The sequence below is a fragment of the Homalodisca vitripennis genome, chromosome 4, assembly GCF_021130785.1.
Source record: "Homalodisca vitripennis isolate AUS2020 chromosome 4, UT_GWSS_2.1, whole genome shotgun sequence".
NCBI lineage: Eukaryota > Metazoa > Arthropoda > Insecta > Hemiptera > Cicadellidae > Homalodisca > Homalodisca vitripennis.
The window spans coordinates 120,701,281-120,728,351 of NC_060210.1; the positions used below are offsets into that span (position 1 = coordinate 120,701,281).

At 34.4% G+C, this 27,071-nt stretch overlaps 1 protein-coding gene across 5 annotated transcripts in view; it reads right to left on the minus strand.

Annotated features, from left to right (window-relative positions):
• Positions 1–4,437: 4,437 nt before the first annotated feature.
• LOC124360051 (nostrin) overlaps positions 4,438–27,071 on the minus strand; it is a 119,715-nt gene continuing 97,081 nt past the window's right edge. For all 5 annotated transcript variants that reach the window (XM_046813307.1, XM_046813303.1, XM_046813304.1 and 2 more), the window contains 11 exons: positions 25,677–25,820; positions 18,342–18,448; positions 17,395–17,582; positions 14,982–15,070; positions 11,780–11,915; positions 10,765–10,929; positions 9,623–9,775; positions 9,004–9,156; positions 7,906–8,014; positions 6,081–6,233; positions 4,438–4,969 (listed from right to left, as the gene is read on the minus strand). In XM_046813307.1, coding sequence (XP_046669263.1) covers positions 4,863–4,969; positions 6,081–6,233; positions 7,906–8,014; positions 9,004–9,156; positions 9,623–9,775; positions 10,765–10,929; positions 11,780–11,915; positions 14,982–15,070; positions 17,395–17,582; positions 18,342–18,448; positions 25,677–25,820 — 1,504 coding nt within the window. In that variant the 3' untranslated portion in view covers positions 4,438–4,862. The remainder of the gene's footprint in view (positions 4,970–6,080; positions 6,234–7,905; positions 8,015–9,003; positions 9,157–9,622; positions 9,776–10,764; positions 10,930–11,779; positions 11,916–14,981; positions 15,071–17,394; positions 17,583–18,341; positions 18,449–25,676; positions 25,821–27,071) is intronic.

Below are 27,071 nucleotides of genomic sequence, written 5' to 3' on the forward strand. Positions count from 1 at the left end.
TGCTTTTCTATTTTTTTTATTATTTTTTTTGTTATTATTTAATTATCTCTTAATTGTATGGACTTATTTATTTTGTGACATAAGTTTCACGTTAACTATTCCATTATTCTACCATCATTTGTTATTCAAATGCTTCAGTTTTCTTCTTTAATTATATATATCATAATTATATTTTATACAGGTTCTCAGAATTTCTGTGAACCAAGTGTGTCCCTAATAATCTGTCAAGTCTAATTATGCACTATTTATAAAACAGAACATCTATAAACTCATATTATACAATCTCTTGCATAAGTAATCACTTGGGATCTCCGCAACATTGTTATATCACTGGTCTGCGTATGTGAGCCCCTGGGACCACTTTCTGTTCCCAAGTGAAGTATATATAATTATTTATATATATATATATATATATATATACTTCTGTGTTGTTCAGTTATATATTTTATGGAAATAAATGCAATTTTGATTTTATATTATGTCTTTGTACCAGGTTTAATGTAAATCTATTAAGAACTATGGTACTTATCATGTTCACAATTATTCCTGCAAGTAGTCATTGCAGTCATGTACTACTTGAAACTTTATAATGTCCATATCTAGAAACCTTATAAGATATGAAAGAAATAAGAAAGATAAAAGTTTATTGTAAATGGCATGATAATTGCTAAACACTTTTGTTTGGCGCTATAATGCATAATAACCTATATATAAACCATTCCTTTTCTTAAGTTTGAATTGCCGCTATCTTGAAACCTTGAGAGATGTTGAAAAAGTCTAAGGTTACAAGTTGTTAATACCCGTTTTTACCTAGTATAATTAAAAATTGTGGTGTTTTGTGGCTATGATAGAAATTGGTCAAGTTACGATTTTGCTCAAATGCAAATGGCCATCATTTTGAAATGTTTTATTGGTTTAGACTGGCTAACAAACTCATACAAGCTATTGCAAATATTGCCTCTGTACCCAGTTTAGTCTGAATTTATTAAGAAGTACGGTATTTATTGTGTTCACAATCTGGAAATCTTACCATATATACAAAATACCTAAGAATAAACATTATTGTAAATGATCTGATAAACACTTTTTTGTTTTGCAATAGCATAACATATATAATCATTATTTACCCAAATTTTGAATGGCCGCTGTATTGAAACCTTATGAGATAAATAAAAAAGTGAAAGAGTAAATAAAAGTTGCTTATAATTGAATTTTTTATTGGTAAAGGAACTTGTCCATGCTATGTGCAAGTACTGCCTTCACCTGATCAATGAATTTGAATCAAGTTTTGCTTCAGTCTCAGCAAGAGTTATACGGAGATGGTTGAAAGATACAGAACGCCTTTGGGGATGAAAGTATAGGCACAACACAGATAAAAGAATGGCACAGCCGGTTTAATAATGGCGACACATGTGTTGACAGTGTACCTTGTGAATGTGTGTGACTTGCGAGTGAAGATGATTGTCGATTGACTGTTTGTGAACTAGAAAATGATCTTGTAATACCAAAAAGCACTGTTTGGGAAATTTTAAATAAGATTTTGGGAATGTCGCATGTGTGCAAAATTCATTCCAAAATTGCTCCTGCCTGAGCAGAAAACCCTTAACTGTGAAATTGCTCTGGACAACTTGAAAATGGTCACTGATGATGAAAATGTCCTTAAGAAAATTATTACTGGTGATGAGTCAAGGGTTTACAGTTATGATCAAAACTTGATGCAAATTCATTGATCAGTTCTTTTGGTCATTTTCAACAGTACACAAATGCGACAAACAGAAAAAACCTGTGACATAAACACACGCTGTGCAAGACCCGATGTTCAGCCAGAAACCGGCATTCAGGTTCGTGAGGCACTACTAGTTTCACTCATTACTCCGAAGAGGCTTTCAGGCGCGAAGATATAATTGGGCAGATTGAATACTTTTTGGACAAACCTTGTATGTTGGAAATTAATCGAGTTAGGATTTTTGCTGGAATGTAAATGCCTCCTTCTTGAAAAGTTTGATTGGTTAAGACGGAGTTATGAACTCATCCAAGCTATGTGCATAAACTGCCTTTTTAACAAGTTTACTCCGAATATTAAAAAAATTATTGTCGTAATAGTTTTTATACGTTTGTATTGTATTGCATAAGCAAATACATACATCGTTCGGACTACTGCACATTCAGATTACTTTAGGCACGGATTAATACAGCCTGCATGTTATTGAAGCTTGTTATAGGCTTGTTATTAAACCTAGACAGTTATTGAGCAGTTTAACGTGTTGACTGCTGCAGACACCATAGTGGGTACTGGCTAGTGGAGAGTGGTACTAAAACTTATTTACTTAAAATTGCAGTAGGCTAAATATCTTAAAAGTAACAGGTAGTAATTTATTAATCTTATGGTTTATTGTTGAAATCAGTAACCATGGTTATTGAAATTCAAACAAAAAGTCATTCAAAATTCTAAAGTCGGAGAAACAACTGTTGTCAAAATTTCTCTGGTGTATTTCAGTTATTATCTCGTCATGTAAAAAAATAAATCAAAAATCATGAAATTACTGTAAAATAGCACACGCTGTTGATGAAAAATTCCAGATGAAAAAATTTTTGTCTGTTACATGATGTTCTACTATCTTGTAGACAAGGATGGCATTCTCAAGACTCAATCTTCAGTTTGAAACAAGTCTGAACAAGATCAAATTCATATCAGATAAATTTACACCACTCCAAGGACCAAATCATCCGTGGGAGAAGAAATCTGTTGGACTCCGATACAGAGACTTCAAATCAGCAGTCTAGATGTCACTGTAAGTACAGAAAATTCTCAGTAGAGGAATATAATATTTATTGATCGCAACATCAAAATTCCTCGTCTGCAGCCCAGATGTCACTTTAGTACGGAAAATACTCAGTGAAGGAACATATTCTTTTGTGGAATTCAACATAAAAATTCCTCGTCAGCAGCCGAGATGTCACTTCAGTACGGAAAATACTCAGTGAAGGAACATATTCTTTTGTGGAATTCAACATAAAAATTCCTCGTCAGCAGCCGAGATTTCACTTCAGTACAGAAAATACTCAGTGAAGGAACATATTCTTTTGTGGAATTCAACATAAAAATTCCTCGTCAGCAGCCGAGATGTCACTTCAGTACGGAAAATACTCAGTGAAGGAACATATGCTTTTGTGGAATTCAACATAAAAATTCCTCGTCAGCAGCCGAGATTTCACTTCAGTACAGAAAATACTCAGTGAAGGAACATATTCTTTTGTGGAATTCAACATAAAAATTCCTCGTCAGCAGCCGAGATATCACTTCAGTACGGAAAATACTCAGTGAAGGAACATATTCTTTTGTGGAATTCAACATAAAAATTCCTCGTCAGCAGCCGAGATGTCACTTCAGTACGGAAAATACTCAGTGAAGGAACATATTCTTTTGTGGAATTCAACATAAAAATTCCTAGTCAGCAGCAGCCGAGATGTCACTTTAGTACGGAAAATACTCAGTGAAGGAACATATTCTTTTGTGGAATTCAACATAAAAATTCCTCGTCAGCAGCCGAGATGTCACTTCAGTACGGAAAATACTCAGTGAAGGAACATATTCTTTTGTGGAATTCAACATAAAAATTCCCCGTCAGCAGCCGAGATGTCACTTCAGTACGGAAAATACTCAGTGAAGGAACATATTCTTTTGTGGAATTCAACATAAAAATTCCTCGTCAGCAGCCGAGATGTCACTTCAGTACGGAAAATACTCAGTGAAGGAACATATTCTTTTGTGGAATTCAACATAAAAATTCCTCGCCAGCAGCCCATGATGGAGGAAATTAATTTTTTTGATTGCTACACCACAGTTTTCTTGTCAGCACCCAGAATGCCATCCTAGGACCTTAAGCTCTCAGAGGAAAATTACTTTCATGGATATGAATACAAAAAATTCTAGCTAGTGGCCTGTATCTGTTGATTGTTATCCAGTACTCATTTACCCTTTGAAATTAATGCTTTCAAGAAATGTTGTTAAAAATTCTATAATAGCTTAATAGTCTCAAGTACTAGGCTGGGTACTTGGGGGGTGGCGGAGGGTTAATTGGAAAATAAAGTTGTACATGAATATAAAAATATTTGTTTTTATGTATTTTAATATTTTATTTCAATAAATGGAAGATAAAAATTTTTGGTAATGTTAAGTTTACAAAAAATTAATACACTATTCTGAATTAGATGGTTCCAATGTTTAATCAAACTTACAAAACATTCTTATTCTGGTTGCATAGAAAGGATACCTAAAAAGTTTTAAATTTGTTCACTTTTGTACTACATAGCTGCCACCATTATTAAGACATGATATCAAACAAGATTTTATATACTAAACAATTTTACTATAGAGATTGAGGGGAAAATTATACTAAACACCGGTTCAGGAGAAAACTAATTAAAACAGGTAAATACAAAACAATGTTTTATTGTCAAACAAGTGGTGTTAAAATACAACTCTTTGGATAACTTAAACACTAGTACTAGTATTTACATAATATTTGTACACTGACTGTGACAAAGTTGACTCAATATTGCAAACTAGCCAAACTCGTCAACTTCTACTCACATCAAGTTGGGTAAAATCTTATTTACAAGTTAAAATAGTTTTTGGAACTGAATGTTCCTAAAAGATACATTTAGAACAACTATGACATAGTTACAATTTAGTTTGTTCTTCGAATCTATTGACTATTTATATATACAGTAATCGTAAACGTTTAGTTCCAAACATTAACATTGTTTACAAGGTTTTGCGGAACTGACATACGGAAACAACATAGGCAGGACTTCTAGATGTTACTGTCACACTACGACTCATACCGCGTTACGCAAGGCTACTTTATCTCCTCAACATAGGTTGCTGGGAAGATGCCGACCACACCGTTGAGTTCTCCAAGCCACCAACCGTCCGCTTGCTTGTCATGGATGTTAATCACGTCCCCTGTAACACCAAATATCATCCATGCATTACTTACTGTTACACTGCATCACTGCTGCCACTCTCGCTCAAAGGTTAAAATCGTAATTTCACCCAGGGAGTATAAACTGAACAAAAAGATTACAAGGGAGTTAGTCTGGGACAATGGCATGTAAAACCCAAAAATGACTCACCTAAAAAACATTTTACTAATAATTTTAGTTTCTTTTTTATAAAGAATCCTGATTATTGTTGGAAACAACATATGCAGGACTTCTAGATGTTACTGTCACGCTACGACTCATACCGCATTACGCAAGGCTACTTTATCTCCTCAACATAGGTTCCTGGGAAGATGCCGACCACACCGTTGAGTTCTCCAAGCCACCAACCGTTTCTTTTCGCCTCTATAACATGACTATGATCGAGGATGCCTCTCATTGCACTTAGTCCTAAAAGAAACTTTGCACTGTTTCCAAAGTTTCTGTTAAAGAGGGATTGAAGTGGCAAATTATGTAATTGTGACCTTGGAAAAAGAGGAGGAAAGCCAGTTCCAACGTCTTTCAAAGCAGGCAGAATATTCACCTACTCTAACACAGGTGTGTCAGGCGATTCCCGAACTGGTATTGTTCCAGTCATGGAACTACTGCCATGAGACAATTCCAGTTCCAGAATGAAATGCCTTTTTCACATTAAATTCATGGGAAACTACAGTCACAATCTAAATATTTTTGTCTTGTAATTGTTGAAAGTGTCAGAAAACACTCATATTGTAAAGTAAAAAATTACGCGCTGTATTCTCAATGTTATTTTTAAACCCTTATCCCTTTCTGAGTAAATGTAGATTAATTAGAGTAAATATCTTGTAAAATAATATGCACTAATTTTTAAAGTCTAGGTAAATATTATACCCAGTATTCACAATGTCATGATGTTTACATAATGTATACACATTAGAATGTTGAGTTTAGCTCCAGTTTACCTTCCATTCAGAAAAGCATCTGGAATCTGCTATTCGGATTGTTATGACATTTACACTTCAGAATAGAATCACAACATCAAATATACTTTTTATCTCATATGAATTGGTATGCTATAGGCCTTTATAGAATAGAGAACTGCAACGTAAACTCACCTGGGTTAAGATTAAGTTCATCATACAGGTTAGCTGCGTAATGGTAAAGAGCCTTGCAACGGCCAGCACAGGGAGTCGGATCATTTAAAACAGGAAACTGGCTCAAAACACTGCTCTGGTAGTCCCTTTCACTGCCTTGGCTTGAAAACTCATCTGAAATGTTTAAAAACCTTTTCAGCTTAACTGTGAAAATATGTAAAAATGGAATACTAAAATTAAAGGATAATTTAACACCAAGATAAACACTAACTTTTAAATTATGGATGTTAAAGCATATTATCAGATTTCTAAAAAATCTTTTTATTCATAAATTTCTGTTTATGAATTTGACTCGTATATAAAGTATGAGTACGCCAGATCACGTGTCATGTAACAGACTTCGCTGAGGTTGCATGCAAAATTTCAAATCTAATCTGTAGCTTATTTCATTCTCATGATGTTCTACCAACAGATAGTCATGCAGGAAAGAAAAATGTACATTTTCCAACAGACATTACATGGTTGGACTGCACTATCATAGAAATCATCTTTGTCTAATGAAATGAAATTTAATGTAAAATTTGATAAAGATTAAATCTTTTTTGAGATATGTTGCCACATGAAACATTCATAGTTTTGTTCATTAAGTTAGATTTCATTGCAATGTTCAAACAATACAAGTTCCAGTAGGCTAGTGAGAATACTTACAGCACAAGAGTAAGCTAAAATCAAATCTTCCCACAGACTTTTAACTTTGACTTTCCATTCTATTACTTTGTTATTTTTACTCTATGAATAATGTTAAAAGTCATATGGTTGTTTTCAGTTTGTTTGGATATTTATATACTCTGCTATTTTTTTTTTTTTTTTTTGCCACAACGGTTAACCATAACACTAATGTAAAAAATTTGCTAATGCTCAGCCAAATTTGATGACGTAACATGAAATATCTGGAACTCAGTAATCCCTATATAGAAATTAAGCTTCAAGCAAAATTTGAAGTCTATAGGTCAGTTTGTTTCAAGATATCGTACAGACAGACATACAAATTTCTCAAGCTCCACAAACCTAATAAACCGCTAACGCTCAGCTAATAAACCATGTATTTCTAGACTATGAAATCATCCACGGGTTACATCAAAGTAGGTAAACATTAAAGAGAAATTATGTACAAGAGAAGGTCCTAAAATAGGATCATCAATTGAAAATAGGTATATAGGATTATTCATTTCTTACACATTATGAATTTACATTAAAATATAAAACTTTTTACATGACAGCCATTTCTATCCAAGTAAGTTTAGAGCCGGTGCTCCAACTTTTGACTGCTCTTTAGCCAGTACTGAGTAAATGGTGTAGTGAAATTGGAGTAGTATAATTAGGGAATGTGAAAGCTACTTGGAATTGCCCACATAGTTAAATTTAATTGCTCCTCTACGGCCTTGGGAACCTTATTTTACAAGTGGTCCTTGTATTACATTGATATATATATTGCCTAAATTGGCATGAGTGCCAAGAGAGGTGAAGCATTTGTGCAGCAAATCTGCATGGGTACCATCAGACACTTCAGTGGCGTAACTAAGTGGGGGAGACAAAACACCCGCCCCCCCATAAAAACTACAGATTTTAAAAATATAGTATTACAGAATCCAACTTATTTGAAATAGGAGTTAAATATTTTACTTTTTATTATGGCAATCTAATTTATTTAAAGTTGAATTTATTCCATACCACACCCCTCTCCCCCAAAGCCAAGTCCTAGTTACGCCACTGAGTCACCTTTCATCAAGGCATGTCAGGGCAAACAGCAAAGAAACTATCTGCTAAACATTACAAAGGTAGTTACCAAAGTCACTGTCAGGCTGTACAGAATTCCCATCCGCAGTTCCTCGGTCGCTCCACTCGATGTTATCTGGTGGTAGTTCCATGGAGTCATTTCTCACCCAGATTGGCACCTGCAACAATTTTATTTATTTTTAATTTAAAATTATTAATAATTAAAAATTTTACAGAGAATTTGTAATTTTGTCATTTTCGAACAGCAGTTCGAACAGTACATTCTAAACCACCACATTAAAAATATGGTTAAAAATGGTATAGTAGATATTAGATTTTTATACAGTTTAAAATTTGCCAAAGTCCTTGATTATACAATTTAACAAACAAATTACTTGAAAAATACTAAAAATAATTTATTGTATTTGAAACATAGTATATTGAATTTTAATACAATTTTAAGACAAAAATGTAATACAATCACTTACATTTACTTATGTATATATGCAATATCATCCACATGCCATAGCAATCATAAATACACAACATCAGACCTGTAATCTGAATGACCTTGCATCAATGCCACTTAGTTATCCAAGTGGAGGAGTAAAATGCATTTGCCACCAGACTGCACTTCAATCGAACTGGCTTCTTTCATGTTTGAAGTTGATTTAAAATATTACATTAGGTTGATGTACTCAGAGCCAAACTTGAGATTTCCTGTCTTGTTTTAGTAACATTCTTTCCTATCAAGCTTAACATTTCTGGTAATTCTAATTGTTCTTTTTGGTTGTTTTTGTAAATTTTGAATGCAGACCTGTTGTTTACTACATTTTTTAACAACATTGATAAAATACTGCAATTCCCTTAGCTATTTTGAAAATAATTTATCAATGTTATTATAGTTGAATCTGTAACTAAATGTTCACATTTGCATAAAAGAGTATGTTACTTGTTTATTTCCCATGACATTTTTTAGTCTCATAATGGAGAATTTATCATTTATGTATATTTTGAGAGAAATACTATTTATTATACTCAGAAAACCAAATCCAGTGTTATGATGAAGTTTTTTTATATAATTAATTGAAATTTTATCAACAACATATTGTATATATGAGATGCTGGATATTTATAGAAATTCACTTTTATATAAGACAAAACATACCTTGAGGATGCTCTGCTGCAACCCCTGCCTGTCCCGGGTCATATGAATGTGGGAGGCTAGGGGGTGACTCTCCTTGTTCCTACCCTCCATTTCTGCTAAGGCACCCTGGACCTTGTAGCGGGCAGCTTCCAGATATGCCAACATGGACCTCATCTGATAACACAGAAATCTCTTGCTAATTTACAGTACTCACACACGGGGAAGATCATCTGAGGGGCTGTTGTATAGAAAAGATAATTTCTGAAAAAAGAACTATGTTTTGGCTGTACCTTGTTGAAGTCTCAGAATAAGAGGGGTCTAAATGTGCTTTAGTTAATCTAAAACTAGCTATTACATTTTTTAGTTGTGTAGACATACATGACATATTTCAAGTAAAGTTATCTAGAAAATTACGAACTTTCCAGATTTTCATAATAATTGATCGATATAAATATGACCTAGAAGTTACGTCAGGGTCATTACAAGATGTCTTTATATTTTGATAAAAACTCAGTTTTTTCAGTGTTTTTTTTTTTTTTTTTTTTTTTGTTTGTTCATTTTATCAATAAATATCAAGAGAAGAACTTGTAAATCAAAAATAACGTCAATCAGATCAGAGTTGATCAGTACAGCAACTCACATGATGTAGTTTCTCGGTGACGTTCTGCTGGCTGTCGTCTGTGCCGAAGGTGGGTGTCTGTTTGAGAGCTCTGGCAAGGTTCTCCACTCCTTGCTTGCCACGCCTCTCCCTCTCCAGGTCTTGTCTGATCAGCTGTAGCAGCTTCACCAAGGCCTATTAATACATAAGAATACACCTTATTTCAAAGTACAAAGGTTATTTTGAGAGTAAGGTCTGATCTTTTATAAGAATAAACCACAACAGACATCTTTATATTATTCTATTTTTGTTTAAACTTTTATCACAATGCTATGCCAAAGTCATTGACGCCTGACACATATAAGGATAATCAGTCTTTCTCTGCTTCGGTCTCCTCATTATCTGTGGTGAAGCATATTGCCAATAAATTCTTTTAAGTAGCAGAACAAATTAAAATTGCTCGATACCAAGTCTGGATTTATGGTGGATGGTTAACCTATTCTCATCCAAAAGAACTGATCAAGTTTGGGTTAAATGACTGAATGGAGTTTTGCATTGACATTCAACAAAACTTCAGATGTTAGAAAATCATTTTGCTTATTCTGTATTGCTCAGAACACTGAGTTGGCAGTCAAGAGATAAACAGACTCAAAACAACGTTTTGGATTCAAATTTTCTCAGCTTTCCTCTCTTTAGACATTATTCCATGAGCTGCAGTGCCCTACATAATAAATATTATATTCATTGATAATAAAAAAAGTGCTTTATTCAATATCACAACCACACAATTCCAAATGTTTGTGTTTCAAATATCTCTGTAGTTATTAACATTCAGAGGAAAAGCAAATTTCATATGGTATTTTTGTCTATTATATTTTTAAAACAACTTTTCTAAGGATCTTAATTGTTTTCTCTTCTTCAAATTTTAAATAAATTTTCCAGCTTTTAGTAATGAACCTTTTAAAATTATACAGAATATTGAAAAATCTGAAAAAAGTTGCTATATGTATTGCAAGGATAAAATATATTTCCCATTTGCTCTAATGTACGTTAGTGGTTTTAGATGTAGGCAGCTGTGTGATTTATAGTTTTTGAATAACCGCCATGTTGAAACCATAGGAAAATAATTGTTCAAGGCAAAAAATGTTGCAAGTTATACAAGGAATCCGAAAATTTCGATGTACCTGTCGACGTCGTTCCCTGTTCATGGCTAGGGTGATGTGTTCAGCATAGAAGTCTGGCAGCAGCTGTTCCGGTACTGGTTGTCCCGTCTCCCGCAGTGCTACCAATGTCTCCAGGTCTGACACCACACTCACATTGTTCACTGGTTCCACCAATCTGGCCGCACTCTGTGAACAAAAACATCAAATTGTTATTATCTATTAAATATGATTTTATTATATAAATATTTTTATTAAACAATTAATTACTATTATTAGAGATGTAACCTCGAAAAGTGTTTGATAAATACGAGTATGTATATAATTATAAACCTTTTAACACTTTTTAAACGTTTTATTTTCATACTAGAAGATGAATTTCCAGAATTCGAAATGTATATAGTATGAAAATAAAAAGTGTTAAAAGGTTTATAATTATATACATAATTAATTACTGTTCTTTTAATATACTTGTACCTTGTGCACTTATTATGTGCATCTATTTTATGTATTAACAAATATTGTAAAATCAAGGTTTAGTACAAGAACAGATAAAACAGTAGATGTTTTTAAATGGGTTAACATTAAATCAGTAGCAATTTCTATTACTTTATAAAGAACCTGAGAAAATATTATAAATACAGGGATATGTTTGATTAAATATAGAAATATTATCTGAAATGTATATAAAAATAAAGAGTTTTATACTTTGCATGAAAATTAAAATGAAATATCTTATCATGCAGTAGCTGGGCCTAATGGCATAGTGACAAGTGCAGGTCGCAAAAGCGCTCTGATTTTAATTACACCTCCTAATAGGTCTAAAAATCTCTAATAGACTATGTGATCATCTTTACTAGTCTATTTAATATTTTTACAATGGTCTTTCTTCAAAGTTTTCTGAAATACATTTGTAAGAGTTCTATAGATTGCAGTTGTACATAGAAGTTGATGAATGATCTGAATTTACTCTGCTATGTAGCACAACTGATCTTGTTTTTCTCAGCTGTTTTTAATAAAGCCAGGATTGAAATAATACCTGGGTCAGTTTAGGGCCCACGTCCTTATAGTGGTGGAGGTAAGAGTCTGTCAATTCCTTGAGCTGTTGCAGTCTTTCCTCTTCCATGGACTGGAAACACTGACTGCCTCTCAGGACAGCACTCTCCCATTCCAACCTGTAAAATTTCTCATAGCATTAGAGATTCTGGGCAGCAGGATTTTTGGTCTCAGAATCTGCTCTTCCAATAGAAGCTGTAAACAGACCATAGTATGGGAAAATTCAAGAAAACACCTTACCATTACAAACTATTATGAGGATAAGGTTCCAGGTAGTTGAGTAGTTTCTGTTTTGTTTTTGTTCTCTTAGGACAAGAAGCTTATACATTGCACTTAGTCCTGTAAGAACCTTTGCGCTGGTTCCAGAGTGACAGTGTACTCAGGATGGGTAAGGTTAGGGAGTAGGGGTCCACTCCTATCGAGATCCATGAGAGGAAGAATTAGGGCACTACATTTCAAAGTCATGTCGCCCCAGAAGAGGGGAGGCCAGCTCTGAACCAGCCTCTCCAGTCAAAGCAGGCAGAGGGTGGCACACCCTTGTTGAGGTTAACAAGACCCTCTGAGGTTATGGAACAAACCCCACCAACTCCAACAATCATTTCCCACAATAGACTAGACCTCTTGAATTGCCCATGAACCCTAAAATCTCGACATTTGCGGTTAGTGATGTGCAGCTCCTGGACATCCATAAGGTTGCCCAGATTGAAGTGACACATCGGTTTTTGCTGTGCACAGTAGTGGGTTCAACTGGAAGGTATAAACCAGCCAGAAGTGATCCCTGCTGGGTATAGTTGATTAGTTACATCTTAGCAGATCATCCCAACCCAGAAGATATACGGTTACAGGCTAGAGCTGTAGGACATCCATCCACAAAAAATATTCACAGATGTCAGCGGTAAGAATTCAGGAAAACGCAGATACCCCACTAAAATTGTAAAAACATTGTAGTGCTGAAAGATTTAGGATTGGAAATGCTACTCCAACCTTTAATCAAATCATAACAGTGAGATACAGAACAAATCTCTCCCAAACCTATCCTAAAGAAATCATTACAGTAAATATTTAAGATAGAGCTCTCCACTAAAACATATAAACAAATCAAAACTACGAGAGATTCAGGATATTGCTCTCCCACTACAACCTATAAACAAATTATAACGGAGAGATTTAGGATATTGCTCTCCTACCACAACCTATAAACAAATTATAGCAGAGAGAGATTCAGGGCCTACTAATACAGCCTTAATAGGAAAATCATGATTTATTATATAATTCTCCAGTTACAACCTATACATTATATTATTGTTTCATAAAATGTAATATTTTAAAAGCATTATTAAGCCGGGAGTCAAAACTGGACATCCCGGGACTCAGCCTGGAACTTAATTCTAAGAAATGATGACTATCAAATGTTTATAAAGGAGTATCACAAAAAACCTCTTTGTTTGATCAATGAAACAAATGTTATATTGCTGAATAGGCAATTTAATCAAGAGTAACACTAGTATCATTAACCCTCTGGGTTTCAAGCAGTATATTACTTAAAATAGTGATTTTTAAGGGCAAATTAACACTAATATACACATAATGGTGGTGGAAACCTATAATACCAAAAGCAGCAACAATGCTAGTGTAACCTGTAAGTTGTGCAAGTAATAAAAAAAGTTATAAAATCCTGTTTTAAGTTGGAAGATCATGCAGGGCCTAAAATGATACAAGGCGTTACAATTACACCTCCTAATAACAGACAAATCAAGAGCATGCCACACCACATATAGTGTAACAGGCTTCGCTTAATTCTCTTGAAAAATTTCGAGTCTAAAGCTTAATTTGTTTCCAAGATATTGTGTGGACAGAAGAATAGTTTTGCCAACTCCTTGAGTGATTAACTTCACTAATTTTCAACCAATTACAGTCAATTCCATTAGTTCCAGGTTTTCCTAACTTCCATTATTTTCAGTAGGAAAAAACCATTATTAATTTTAGATTTTTATCCTATATTAATTTCAAAATAGGAAAGTAAAACTATACAGATTTCTTGATGGGGAGAAAAGGATATTACCATAGAATGTAAGCTTTGGTGAGGCATGCATAATTGAAGCCAGATGGATTCAAGGTCAGATGAAAGCAACTGAACACCAGCTGCCACATCAGCTGATTAACTTACAGTCACTCATGAACAGCCAGCAATATCCATTATACCTCTGTTTGTCACTCTAGTTAGTTTTCAGAACATTCATATCATGTCTAAATACAAAGTATCCATTATTAAGCAATTTGTTATCATTAATGCCATCCATCAGGTAACAATAAACTAAATTTATTCAGTTCATGACTTTTGGTTGTAAGCACAACCATTATTTCATCATAATCAATAATCATTAACTTGTTAAAGATAACTTTAAATTACTGTACTATACAGTATACAAATTTAAAGTTCCACACTTTTTATACAGTATTTAAAGCTGCCAGAGTATAAGAATTCTTATTTCAAGAATGTTGTCACAATGTTTCTGCTTAACAGAACTGCAATGTTAGCCTTTGAACACAAGACCAAAGGTAAAATGTTTTGCAAATTTATATGAATATCAAATACTCACTGACTTTCAATATACACAAAGCTGTAAGTATTGAAATAACATTATATTGTTTGAATTTTTGGTTCATCTTCCACTTAGTGCAGCATCTGATATCTGACACTGTTACAGACTTGACTACTTGAATTTGGAGTCAACGTCTGTCAGAAAACGTCCAGACATAGATTAGTTAATTATTACTTGTTCCTTTTACAGGTGTTCAAAAAACACCACAAAGTACTTATGAGATATTTGATTGTAAATGTTAATGGTTCATACAAAGACTCTGATTTCTTAATATTATCAGTTTTAACAAGGATGTTAATATGCTACTTTAATTATATTTTTGTTTTTATACATTAGATTATATAAATCTAGTCAATAAAATGAATGCTTTGTATGTTCATGGTAGTAAATTTATATTCAAAGAAAATATACCATATCTTCTTGTTTTTTTTATAGTAATATAATACTTCTTAGTAATGCCTCGTACATGTTACCGTAGACTAATTACTACTGGTTACAAGAAGCAGTAACTTTTTAATGTTTTTGGATCATATCAGCCTTGGCATTTGTAATCGTCATCCTATGTCATAAAGAGTAGCTTACCTTGCTCTCTCAGCCCTGATACAGTAGGTGTAATATTCCACATCAGCCTTCTTAACGGAGTCTTCTGCCTTTCTCCGTTTCGACTCCATCTGAATATAAAAATTATTTATTAAAACTAATTTTATGTAGTGAACACTTAATATATTTAGGAACTTTTTGACAAGGTATAGTACCATATTTTTACCTAGAAAGGGTGTTTCGTAAATTTGTGGGTTTGAAAAACAAATTTCTATCCTCAAGGGAAGCCAACATTTATACTCAGAAAAAGACACCTTTAGAATTGTGTTGATTCTATATAAGGATCAGGAAACATTGTTAAAAATTTAAAATCTAACATCTCTAAGATTTAGAACCATTTGGATTGATAGTATTGGAATTATTTTTATCGGTGCTCTACTTTGACAAGGTAGGAACATGCCACATAAGTTGTTGCGTAACAGGCTTCATTAAGGTTACATGCATAGGTTCTAATCTAAAACTCATTTAATTCTTGAGATGACCTTCGGACAAATAGACAGACAGACAATCATAAAGAAAAGAAATTTACACAAAAGTTAGGCTCAGCCAAATTCCATGGTTGTAAATGGAATTTTATAGAACACGTTATGTCTAAGTAGAAATGAATTTTCATGCAAAATTTAAAGTCTATGTATGAATCCTTGCTCAAGATATTGTTCATTAACAGTCGATAAGGTTTCATAGCAGTGCCCAAATAATAGAAGTTCTGGTAAACTAGGGAAAGTACTACAACACAAGAGTCTGCTGAAATCAAATCTTGTCACCGACCTTCACTTTATTTTTTCGTTTTATTCTATGAATAAATATATCACATGGTTAAATCACATAGGATTATACTCAGTTCGCTTACAAATTTATTTATCCTGCTATTTTATCATTGCCATTATGGATACCCATAAAGCCCATGTAAATACATTTGCTGACGCTCAGCCAAATCTCGTAGAGACATGCACCATCATCTAACCCAGTACTTTGCATATAGAACCGAAGCTTCATGCCAAATTTCAAGTCTATAGGTCATTTTGTTTTCAAGACATTGTGCAGACAAACAGATAGAGTCATAGTTGATAGAGCTAAAGCTCAGACAATTATCTATAAGGTTTTTTTTAAGAAAATCTCTTTCAAAAAGGACATTAGAAAGTCTACCTATTTATATAGTTGTTGAAATCAGACTTATATTAACTAGTATATAAATAACAAAAAGGTTATCACCATTATTGTTAGAGTTTAGGAATTTTTTTTAATTTTTACTTGGATGGATGCTGCTGAAATTTAAATATTAAATTTGTTTGTGCCTTTTATAATTTTAGTTTTCAAACTACAGTTTTTAATTAGCACATCTATGAATGTTACCAAATTTGGTTAGATATTCCAGGTGAATCTTAAATTACAAAAGGTATTAAGGTAGGTTAAATCTTTCAGTTTCTTAATACAGTGCTGCTGAATTATAAAAAATATATCATATGTACCTGAACCAAGACAGAAGTGAACAATATTTATGATTTAGTTTAAAATTACTTTGAAATAGTCTGACGAACATATTGGCATGTGAAGATGCCATTCAAGTAGACATTGTAATTCCTTTTAATATGTAGATGTTTTTTACTATGAAATTATAAAAATAAATAGTATAGTATAATAATGAAGTATGTGTAGTTCATTTGAAAAACTAACATTCTCTTCAGTAAGACGAAGTGTTTTGGGCATGAATCAAGGTAACTTTTGATACCACTGAGATTATTATCTAAAATAATATTTGTATATTATAAAGATATTTACATCCAAAGTACACAGGATGTGGGAGTATAGAACCTTCCTCTAGAGCCATAAAAATTAAAAAATGTTCATATTACAGCAATCTAATTTGACTGAAATATAGCAGTTAAATATTTTACTTTTAATTAAGCCTATCTTCAAATTTAGATATATTATGTACCCCTAGTGTGGTGTGCCTTTCAATCAGATTCATTCCCCTATCAAATACAAGTCATATTCATGCCACTGGATGTGTGAATGAATGTTCCTTGAATAGTTTGATGTAACTAACGATTTCTTATTATTTACTTATGCTTATTTGATCAAGTGATCAGACAACATTACTTGGAAGAAAATTTTAATCCAGATTAATTCTTGTTGGGATCAAATTGAACATTGTTATGAACTACTTCAGTGCTGATATATCCTACCTTGGCTGGTATATCCTACCTTGGCTGATATATCATACCTTGGCTTATATATCCTACTTTGGCTTATATATCCTACCTTGGCTAATAAATCCTTCATTGTGTGATATATCCTAACTTGGTTGATAAATTATAACTTGCCTGATATATCCTACGTTGTCTGATATCTCCTAACTTGGCTTATATATCCTACCTGGGCTGAAATATCCTACCTTGGCATTTTCCTTGTCCGACACCAGCTTTGTATTGTGCAAGTGCAGGGTGGATGCCGTGGGACTCTGAACTCCTGCTATCCTCACATCCAGCATGGCGTCCTGCATCCTCTCATTTTCTCTGGCACTCTGGAAACTCTGCTTCTTGGCCTTGCACTCAGCAGATCTCCACTCTGCCAGACTCTTTCCTGAGCACAAAATACATTAATTCTCATTTATGCAATTTACTGCTACTGTATTTTCACATCCAGCTCAGATATTTTATTTCAGGCCTGGTATGAAATAAAAACAATATATATTTTTTATAATAATGATTTTGCTTCCATTATGTCTTGTCAATCAGTATCATATGCTGGTAACAAAACACTAATTAATTTAAACATTGATGTAATTATCTTAAAGACTTAAAACTAACAAACTGTATAAAAAATAGCTACTGAGTGTTTTGCTGATTTTTGTTTTTCAACACTACACAATGTATGAATAAATATGAAATTTAATCAGTAAAAGAACTTGAAATGCATTTTATGTTCAAGATTAGCGATTATAATTTTAACAGTTAATGTTTCAAATTAATTTATGGTTCTGTAACTATTACGCAGCATAAAACGATGCATAAGCAAGGATAAGCTAGTACCAGCATATTTTGTTTTTATTATATTCACACTTGCTCTATGGAGTAAATATGAAAACATTTAAACACTATTTAAATAAATAGTTGAAGATATACAATAAGTTTTTATCTATTGCACATTAATTATTGGATTTAGAATCAATATTATATTATATTTTGAAATGAAAGTTGTTTATTTGATATATAGTTATTAGGAACTGTAGTACCTATTTAAAATTATTTATTATGAAGTAATTTATTTATTTATAATTTATAGCTATTGTGTTAACTGATAAGAATTTAATGACAAACCAACCTTGAATACTGAACTCACCTGTCTTATCGACAGCAGCCTCGACAGCTTTGCGAGATCGATGCTGGTTCTCCACCAGGGCTTTCAGAGGTTTGACCACCTCTTCAGTGAGCACTGTTGCAAACACCCTGTAACACAACATCTGCCTTGTCAGACATATGTGGACCTAGTATTCTTCACCACAGTTTTCAGAGGCTTGACATCCTTGTCAGTAAAGATAGTTGCAAGCATCTGCAGCATAACATCTGCCAGGTCAGTAATGGACTCAAAACTTAACTCTATATGCTAAGTATAATGGTATAAACACACTGTAAAGCAACATCTGCCTGGCAAGACATGCTCCCATCATACCAATAAAACTGGGAGTAGAGTTCATTTCCCAGAACTTCACCTGCTTGGTAAGTGTAGTGGGCAACATCACAGGCAATCGTTAACACCCAGTAATGCTACATATAACTAGTCAGACGTAACCTAGCAGGGATCACTTCTGGCTGGTTTATACCTTCCAGTTGAACCTAATATTGGGCACAGCAAACACTGATGTGTTACTTAAATCTGTGCAACCTTATGGATATCTAGGAGTGGCACATCATTAACCGCAAATGTCAAGGTTCTAGGGTGTAAGGGCAATTCGATAGGTCTAGTCTACTGTAGGAGATGACTGTTGGAGTTTGTTCCCTAACTATCAGAGGTTCTTGCTAGCCTTAACAAGGGTGCCCCACCCCCTGCCTGCTTTAACTGGAGAGGCTGGTTATGAACTGGGCTCCACTTCTTCCGGGGGACATGACTTTGAGATTAGTGCACTAAGTTAATTCTTCCTCATGGATCTGGATAGGAGGCGACCCCTATCCCCTAACCATACCCATCCTGTATATCCTGTCACTCCAGAAGCAGCGCTAAGGTTCTTATAGGAAGTGCAATTTATAAGTTTCTTGTCCAAAGATTAAAAAAAAAAAAAAACTAGTCAGATTTGGAGTTACGTTTTTTGATAAATTTCCTGTAAGTTGAGTGCAATAAGTAATACCCCTGATTATGGAATCTCAGAGGATATGGCTGGTTTGAAATGTATGTAGTGTATATTTGTATTTTTCATGGCCTTAACACAAACATCAGGCTTTTCAACAAGTTGTTCAAGATTACAAAATTGTGTCACATGACATCTTATTTTTTATTGTATTATTTGTGTGTGTAGTTACTAAAAAAAATTCCAAATTAAATGCGATTTCTTTGTGGCCGCTTTTAGTCTTTTACAGATATAGTAGGAGTTACAACATAGTGAGTTAAACCCGGTAAAACAAGTATTGGTAAATCTGTTTGTATTCCTACACAATCTGGTATAATCCGTATCAAATACGAAAAACTGGTTAAGTATTTCGTCAAAGAGTCAATTAAAGAATCGGGCGTATTGTTGACAGAGATGTAGATGACGCAAGTGACGCACCTGTGTAGTGTGCGTGTGCGTGTGCGTGCCCGCGCATGTGTGTCCACCCCGCCCATCGACGCTTCGACGCCCAGATAGACTTGATTGTGCGGTCTTCTACCAAGGCCACCTCCTTGTTGTCACTAGGGTAATATAATCAACGCACCCGCACTCGACTCTTATCCTGTTTCCCATCGTGCAATTTCCTGTCTCTACTATTAAACGCTGCAGTGTAGTGTTCTGCAGTAATAGTGCAAACGTTATACCAAAATGATTTCCCATTCACATAATTCGTTACTTTGGTGTTATCCGGAGGCCACTCTCTCACTATCTACTATTTATTATTGTCTATATAAATAGGTAAATACGTCTGAACGTAATATAAATAGAAAAAGTTAAAGTGAATATTTACGAGAGATCATTTGATCTGAGCTTGAAGTTAAGTACTACATCGAGGGATGTTTTTCTTTTTTACCAGAAGTGCGAAACCTGCCCTGATGGTCAAGGGCATTTCCGATCGGTACTTTCCCGACCTCAGATCATATGCCAGATTGTCCAACTTTTCCGACGTGCCAGATCGTCCAATGTGATCTGATGTCGGGAAAGTACCGATTGGAAATACCCATGGCCATCGGTGCGGGCTTCGGTAGCCCGCACTTCTGGCGAAAAAGAAAACATACCTCGAGATAGTACCTAAATTCCAGCTCAGATCACGTGAGCGCACGGAAAAGTTAACCTTATCTGTGGTACTACTTGTAACATATTTATGATAACCTACTGTAAACCTACTTATAATGCGTAATAACAAGTAGTAGATAGGGACATAGAAGCCTCCGTATAATAGCAAAGTACTCACAATTCTCGCATAAATAAGCCATGATTATTAGTAGCCATATTCTGATATGAAACCTAACCTGAAAACGTTTCTTTAACTACTATTTCCAAACACTTGTAACCATGTATGACAGGATAAAGATTGTGTGAAAGGCCACAACACTGCACTTTTGGGAAACGGCAGAGTTCTCGCCTCATTTAGCAAGTCTCCTGACGGCATCTACCTACTGCCTGTGCCGCAATACCGGGTCGGTGCCACAATCCAACGTGAATCTTGTTGCATTCAACATTACATCAGCGGACCTGCAGTAACAATACACGTAGAAACGCTAAAGTAAATTTGCAACACTGGATATATTTTTCTTTGTTTTACGTTTTTTACTAGCGACGTATGTTTTGAAAGCATAACAGATTTTAAACATTAACCATCGTTAGTATCACAAAAATAGAAGACTAAGTTTTGAGGATTGGAATCAATCTTCTTCATGTGTCAAAAAATCCTCAAGAAGGTGGACCATACACAAAAATTCATAAAGTAGTCAATATGTATGTGTATAATCTTGCCTACGTCATTAATTATTAACAATAGGATAAGCTGCACTTCCGAAAAAGCTTAGTACATACATGAGCATCTTGATTGTATATGAAGAAACTATGTGGATACCAACCTATACAAATTAGTTAGTGAAGAATTTATCATAGCATCCCTCTATTTATATGTGTTTTCCGAATTAGTTTTAACTGTTCACAAAATTTAAAATAAAGTATAGGAATTGCGTTTGGGCTTCAGAATAGTTATAATACTATGATGATTCCATCTATCATGAAATTTGATACACGACGTGAGTGGTGACTGGAAAAGTGACTGACTATTTTACGCATGAGTCATTGGATGTGAATTATTATAATAGTAACTTGAAAGTATATTTGTTGGTATTTGCAGTATAGTAATAAGGGAATATTGTTTACAAGAAATAACCATATTATTATTACGTCACTAGGGAGTATTTCAACTTATAACGAAGTACCTGCATGTTGTTCAACTTTTCGCAATTCCATCTATTAAACTAATACTTCGATTGCAAAGTATTAAGATAAACTTTTACTGTTTATTTACTATATTTTATTACCAGTATAATTCTTTCAGATAAAGCTCTTACCTCTACCAGTTACCGATTAATTAAACGTAATTTAGTACAGATATAATGATTAATACGACATAAAACTACTTTTAACAGTTACGTTATTATAGCCTTCAACGTCTAAGATAAGGGTAATATAACAGTGGATATAGGTTGTTATATTTGCGTCCGCCTATATTATGGCTTAATTAAAACAATTTTATTATAAACCATATAAAGTTCTCATACTGCTAACTAAACGCGGAAGAGAAACTAAAGGCTCTTGGCTAAAGGTTACCATGACATGTTACGCGAGCTTAAGTAATTTATGGCAGAGTAGTGTTAATCATACACAGACCATTATGTAACCAAATATTATGGAAATACCATGACAAATTATGAACATAGAATTTGCTTTTTATGAACATTTCAATAGTTCAATTCAGCAATCGTTACTTAATATTAATCCTTAGAAAGTGGCAGACGCAATTGTCCGTGCTGTACCGTTATTTTTTTTTGTTTTTTGAGCCTCGACCCTTATTGGCTATGGTGACTTATTTCTCTGTTGAAACCTCCACGGGATTTGAATTCGTAATCTCTCAGAGAGCCGTGACTCTATCAACTAACCCACGGAGGACAATAGATAGCCTACCGTCTACAATCGTTACATTACTCAAGTACACTTGGTGAAGAATACTCTTGACAAGTTGAAAGCAGCAGACGCCATCGTCCATGATGCATCGTTGATTTTTTTGTCTTTTAATCATCAACCCTTATGGGCTATGCTGGGTTATTTCTGTGTTGAAATCTCCCTGGGTTTAGAATCCGCAATCTCTCAGAGAGCCGTGACTATATATCCACTAGCCTACGGAGTATTACCGTTAAAAGTACATTCGGTAAACGAGCTGTACTCTTGTCTTGTTATTAATAGTGTATCGCAAGTTTTGTTAATTTTAAAATAGCGGTAATTAAAGATAAATAGTTATATTATGATCATAAAGGATAATTTTAGCAATCTTGAAGGTGAAACTAAAGCAACTTAACCTCTTAATATATGTGTTGATAGAATACATATAAAATGTGTTCTTTAGCCAAAAATGTTCTAGTGTTAGGGGTAATTTTAATTAAATAGATTCTAAAATAGAGAGGTTACGATGATAACAGTTAAAGAATTTTTTCAAAGACAATGAAAATCTAGATGTCTGCCTGGGATTAGTAACTAGTATAAATCAACAGAACTCGCTAGCGTTGCGGTAAGTACCGTCAGTGGGAGTACTGGGACTGGCCATCGGATCATGCAGTGAACAGTGGTTCCAATGTGACATCGGTATTTCATTTCTTTCTGTGCAGCGAACAATTTTAGAAGACCTTCGTAGTTTTCAGTCCAACAACGCGACTGTGATCCAAGAATAAAAACGAAAATATCCAATAATTTCATAACTATTGTTCTGACACACTCTGAGCAACTGGAGCAGAATCACATAAGATGTGCTAATTTCTATTACGAAACTAATGTGAGGAGAGGGAGGAGACCACAATGCCCAAACCAGTTTATTGAGATCACTTTTTGTGGTGGTTGCAGGTTTCACTTGTATCCTCGTCCCAAGGACGTATCCCGGTTTTGGTCATTTCTGGAACGACTCCCAAATAATGCTAAGATTCTAGATCTATTCCTAATAACTGCAATAAGTTAATTCAATGTATCAGTGCAAGAGCAAAAATATGACAATCTACAGCGTTGGAATGACACCAACTTGTTGTTCCTGTACGAGTCTACAGAACATGGATATGTATTTAATTATGTTTTTTCGCCACGGTCAATTCAATGCAGAATCCGAGTTTCCTGTCACTTCTTTAAAACCCAGTCGCTGTCTTGTGACTAGTAGCTGCCAATAGTTGCTACAAGTTTCCAAGTTCTCGTCAATGTTAGTAATAACTCCATGTACATAGATCAGTTGCACGGACTCAAAACTCTGTAGATGTACAGGTATAATGTTACTACTTTAAAAATGGCGTGTCAAATTAGTGTTAGATTAAATAGTAAAACAGCCGAATTAGCAACAAGAAGCCAAGAACGTAGCTAGGAAAAAATGTGGAGTGGGTCCAGACAACTGATATTTTCCCGTAGTCGACAGAGAGTAAGGCCCCATTTTGTCCCTTAAAAAGTTCTTGACCCATTTCTTTGTTGGGAACGATCTTTCAGCAGTACATGTCAGTAACACTGAATTATTTAAATAATAATAATCGTATACTAAACAAGTAATTGAAAAAAATTGAAAATTTGGGTGAGGTCCGGACCCCTTGAACCCCCTCGTTGGCTACGTCTTTGCAAGAAGCTACAAGACAAATATAAAAGCATACCATAAAACGCTAGTGAAACGTTACTTAACAAGATACATTATACGTAATATTTAAGAGATGGATATGTCACTGTGATTATATAAGTAAGTAATTTCTTTCTTTATACTCCATATGAACCAATAACAACCCTGTAATATGTTGGATATGTAAAAACACTAATGGAGACTAGGTTACGAAAGTTAAAATAGAAAAAAGGACGGAAAAAATATTTTTTTGGAAAATTGCGTTGAAAGGTGTTAGCATTGCAAAAACTCCAACCCGTCTTAGAATAAATACTAAAAATATACAGACAAGAACACGGAATATGGGAAATTTATTTTTACATTCAATCAAAACATGGAATTCCCCGGTTATGCTATAGGGATTCACATTCCTTAATGCGGTATAAATATAATCAGACATCCCTGAAACTTACAATCATAACACAAACATTTCCACTCACAATAGGTTTCTATAGTAGAGATAAAGCCAATGTTTCATGACAACCTTCTTGAAAGCTGCCTTATAAGAAAATTCCCAAATCCATCAACAACGTCATTTGAACACGAGCGCCAAAAGATATTTTATGTACATGGAATCATTGAGGTTAGGACCTTATGAGGATTTTAACCTGTGATGAAAAATACGTAAATCGTTTAAACCAATTGAAAATGGGCCTTCAAGCTAAAGTATGGTGCGTTAGAAAAAGCTATTTCCGATTTTGAAAAATACGACATTTAACTTAATTTTACACTTTTTAATTTCACAGGATGTCAAAAAATTGCAAACCCAATTTAAGATACTGCGATATTTCGGCCTAGTTGCGGAAAGGCCTCGTTGTTCAGTCAATACATGCTTAACAATACTGGAAAGATTAGTAGTGCACATCCGCTTGTGAGTGAAAGGGGCGGAGCTCTATCGCGATTTGCTGAAACTGAACAGATCAGCGATCATTCGTACCATCATTGATCAATATTGATGAGTAGTCTGAATAACTCAAGATTTTAATTTTTAGCAATTTTTCAAAGGTCTGTGAACCGGGAACTTTGACGATAGTCGTGAAACAAATTGCGTAATCCTAAGAATAAAGGTTCTTTAAACGAAAGAATAAGGAATATCTTAACAGTTCTTTTACTCACATTCAAATTGCATTGCGGTTATAGGAAATTCAGACTTCCCTTCAACATTTAAACTATTATTACACATAGGACATTCCAATGTAAATTATAAATAATTTGTAACATAAGATAGATTGGCTCCTCCTACTATTAACGCCCAACTAGATATAATTATGACAATATTATTCATGGCAAGTAGTTATAAATAGATTTATTGAATTCGATATAACTGAAGACTCAAAGGTTTAGGTTGGGCATATGTTTTGTATACGGTAATATGCTTAGGTTAGGATATGATTTGCCATTTAGTCGTGTAACTTGTGTTATTTTAATATTATTAACTGGAAACGACATAATTATTTCTATGAGATTACCAAGCCCAGATTTAAGTTTTATTATACACTTTCAATTCAAGAAGAGATCAGTAAAAAATCTGAAAAGGTTGCTTTGCACTGGCAATACGTATCCATGAATACTCGCAACAAAAATCTTAATATAATTTTCCAGTTGGAGAGGGACTTACCTGTGGATTTCACTCTGGGCCTCCATCTCAACAGCGGCACGCTGCCAAGCTGTGTTGATGGTACTGGAGGACTCCTTCGTGAGTTTAAGAAGCTTGGCAGACAGTTTGGAGAGTGTCTTGGAATACTGCATCTCGGCCTCGGACCTGTCAGACAATAATTTCAAAGTCAGGATAAATTGTGCCAGACTGTGTTGATGGTACTGGAGGACTCCTTCGTGAGTTTTAGAAGCTTTGCAGACAGCTTGGAGAGTGTCTTGGAATACTGCATCTCGGCCTCGGACCTGTCAGATAATTTCAAAGTCAGGATAAATTGTGGCAGACTGTATTGATGGTACTGGAGGACTCCCTCGTGATCCAAAGGTTTGCCAACAGCTTGGACACTGTTGTGGAATTCCCAGTCTCAGGCTCGGGGACCTGTGTTACACTAAGGCGAGGTCAGGATAATTTGTCCCAGACTGTGTTGATAATATTTGAAGACTCCATCGTGAGTTTTTAATAATCTTGGTAGACAGCGACAAGACCAGGTTAAGCTAATCCAGGCGTAATAAGACAATATTTTATGATTCTTATAATAATATATAACATATGTAATGTTATAAAAAAATTATCATGTCAGATATAATAATCTGAATAGACTTAGTATGACAACTAAGCTGAGTGATAACATGATTCTATAATCTAGCTTCTAGGGAATCAAAACTTCAGAATGGTTCGAACTAGAGCAATCAATTTTGTACAGGTCTTCGTCGTTAGCCCGATTGGAAAGATTCTTGTGAAGGTGCTTGTTACGTTTAAGCGTTGCAAAGACTCTAAATGTTTAGCAAAGTCCGAAATCCCGAAGTTTGGACCGCACAAAAACATAGGACTATTGGGCTACTAGAACTTATTTGAATATTAATTAATTAATTCCCCTTACATAGACAATGTTGATGTTAGTTTGTAGTGAAAGGCAACATACAGTTAAAACATTAACACTTCTTACACTAAAAATAGTGGGTGAGCTGCCCAAGAGACACAAACGGAGTGCTTAGTCACCGAGGGTGACACAGGAGGGATCGATACTGGCTTTGATAGTTTGGATCTTGATTTTCTGCCTAGCACTGGATGAGATATCTTTTCTGTTCCAGGTAGAATTAGCAAAGGCTGTTTCAACTTTGAGTGTCCTTGAAGCATGTCAGGGGAAATTTTCTTACGCTCAGTTATTAAGTTATTCGGGCTTGCCTATCAGCCATCTGATACATCAGGCTGTCGAAGACATGTTCTCCTTGCTTGCCAGACTGGTAGCATGGGATCTGACAGGTAAGTATTAATATATCAAAATTCAAATTGAATTCTTCCACAAAAACTGTGATTTGAAGTTTTCACCATAACAAAGTTTACAAAATAATAAGAAAA